This window comes from Mus caroli, chromosome 13 (assembly GCF_900094665.2).
Source record: "Mus caroli chromosome 13, CAROLI_EIJ_v1.1, whole genome shotgun sequence".
NCBI lineage: Eukaryota > Metazoa > Chordata > Mammalia > Rodentia > Muridae > Mus > Mus caroli.
The window spans coordinates 105,864,509-105,866,611 of NC_034582.1; the positions used below are offsets into that span (position 1 = coordinate 105,864,509).

The 2,103-nt window shown below is 38.6% G+C and overlaps 1 protein-coding gene across 4 annotated transcripts in view; it reads right to left on the reverse strand.

Annotated features, from left to right (window-relative positions):
* Positions 1–904: 904 nt before the first annotated feature.
* Ddx4 (DEAD-box helicase 4) overlaps positions 905–2,103 on the reverse strand; it is a 52,857-nt gene continuing 51,658 nt past the window's right edge. For 3 of the 4 annotated variants that reach the window (XM_021180695.1, XM_021180694.1, XM_021180692.1), the window contains exon 22: positions 915–1,599. In XM_021180695.1, the coding sequence (XP_021036354.1) occupies positions 1,513–1,599 (87 nt within the window). In that variant the 3' untranslated portion in view covers positions 915–1,512. Of the gene's footprint in view, positions 1,600–2,103 lie in introns of all 4 variants that reach the window. The other variant, XM_021180696.1, reaches the window with a different exon arrangement.

Here is a 2,103-nt window from a genome sequence, read left to right on the forward strand (position 1 = left end):
CCCCACCTGGGGATCTATCCCATAAACAACCACCAAACCCAGACACTATTGCATACGCCAGCAAGATTTTGCTGACAGGACCCTGATATAGCTGTCTCTTGAGAAGCTCTGTCAGAGCCTGACAAATACAGAGGTGGATTCTCACAACAGAGGTGGATTCTCACAGCCAACCATTGGACTGAGCACAGGGTCCCCAATGGAGGAGTTAGAGAAAGGACTGAAGGAGCTGAAGGGGTTTGCAACCCCATAGGGAGAACAACAATATCAGCCAACCAGACCTGCCCCCAACCCCAGATCCCAGGGACTAAACCACCAATCAAAGATTACGTATGGATTGACCCATGGCTCCAGTCACTTATGTAGCAGAGAACAGCCTTGTCAGTGGGAGGAAAGGCCATTGGTCCTGTGAAGGCTCGATGCCCCAATGTAGTGGAATGCCAGGGTGGGGAGGAAGGAGTGGGTGGGTGGGTAGGGGAGCACCCTCATAGAAGCAGGGGGAGGAGGGATGGGATAGAGGGCTTCCGGAGGGGAAACTGGGAATGGGGGATATTTGAAATGTAAATAAAGAAAATATCCAATAAAAGAAAAAAATGTATCTGAAAAAACAATCTCATGGAGTAGGTAAGCCTGTGACTGAGTGAGAATGACAGCATTCTTTCCTTATCAACTGTAAAACATGAGTAAAAAGTTATGAGGAAACTGAAATACCGTGTTTGTTGATAGTGGGTTAGATTCTAAGACTAATTTTCATGTCAACATCTTGGTATTTGTATGGATTTACACATTAATATTTGTCTAACACTTCTTGCTCACCGTACTGATTTCACAAGATACAAAATACCCAAATATGAAAGGTAGGAACTGTAATATGCTACAAGAAAAATGAAAAATTCTGTTGGAAAACTTAGGGGGAAATGTGTTTCATCTTTTATTTGTAAGAAAAATCTGTATATTATAAAAGCAAACATTTGTCATACCACCAAGTACAGCGCTCACATTGCAAACTGAACCATTTTCATTACATGTCTGATAATCTAAAAATCAAATAACTTTGAAAGGCTTCAGTCTCTACTGTTTCATGAAAATCATGTTATTACATTGTACTGATACACTATTCTTTTAAAGGATCAAGTAGAAATTAGACCCAATAATTAAACAAGAGCACATCACATCCTATTGCTTGTTTTATAGGATCATAAACACTGTACTAAGACTTAGCACTTGGACATGAAACATGTCTTAGCTTTCTGAAGAATATACTAGAAATAAGCAAAACATATAGAATGCTTTAATATTTCCAGTTAACACCATTTGTATCAGTACCTGCAGTGTTGTAACGTCAGCATTTCACATAACTAATCAATGAAGCTGGCTATTTTTTAAAGTTTGGGAGGAAGAACAGAAGAACAGGAGATATAAGAGTATCAGGTTTCACACTTCTGTTAAAATTTTAAAAATAAAAACTCTTTCTCTTCTCTGCATCAGAACGATCAGACTTGACGTTTGTTTGCTTTAATCCCATGACTCGTCATCAACTGGATTGGGAGCTTGTGAAGAAGAAATCCCCACGGTATTCAACGTGTGCTTGCCCTGGTAATTCTTTTAAAAGAAGAAAAGAAAATGAAAGAAACAAGTTATGACAGCCCCAATGTTACATAGTCCAGACTGACAGCAAAGATTCACATTTTCTACCTCGATTATCCTAAGCATCTAATGGCTTCCTATAAAATGATTCACTTCAAAGAAAGGCCAATGTAATCCTGTGAAGTCTACACTGTTCAAAATAACTGAAGAAAATGATTTTTCAAGTCACAAGCTTTTAGAGAGCTGAAAAATTTATTACACTTTAAATCGGCATAAATATTTAATTAGAACACTCTTCTATACCAAGGTTTACTGAAGAAGAAGAAAAATGGGCTGGCATATCCGTAAGACTTGTAACTCTACAGGTCTAGAATTTTGTATTAGTAATGTGGTCAGAATTAAAGAATTCTCTACAAAGTTCAGAAGATCCCAACAAATACCAGCAAAAGGAACTGGGATGTTAAGGCTATAAACCTGAAACGTGTGTGTGTGTGTGTGTGTGTGTGTGTGTGTGTGTGT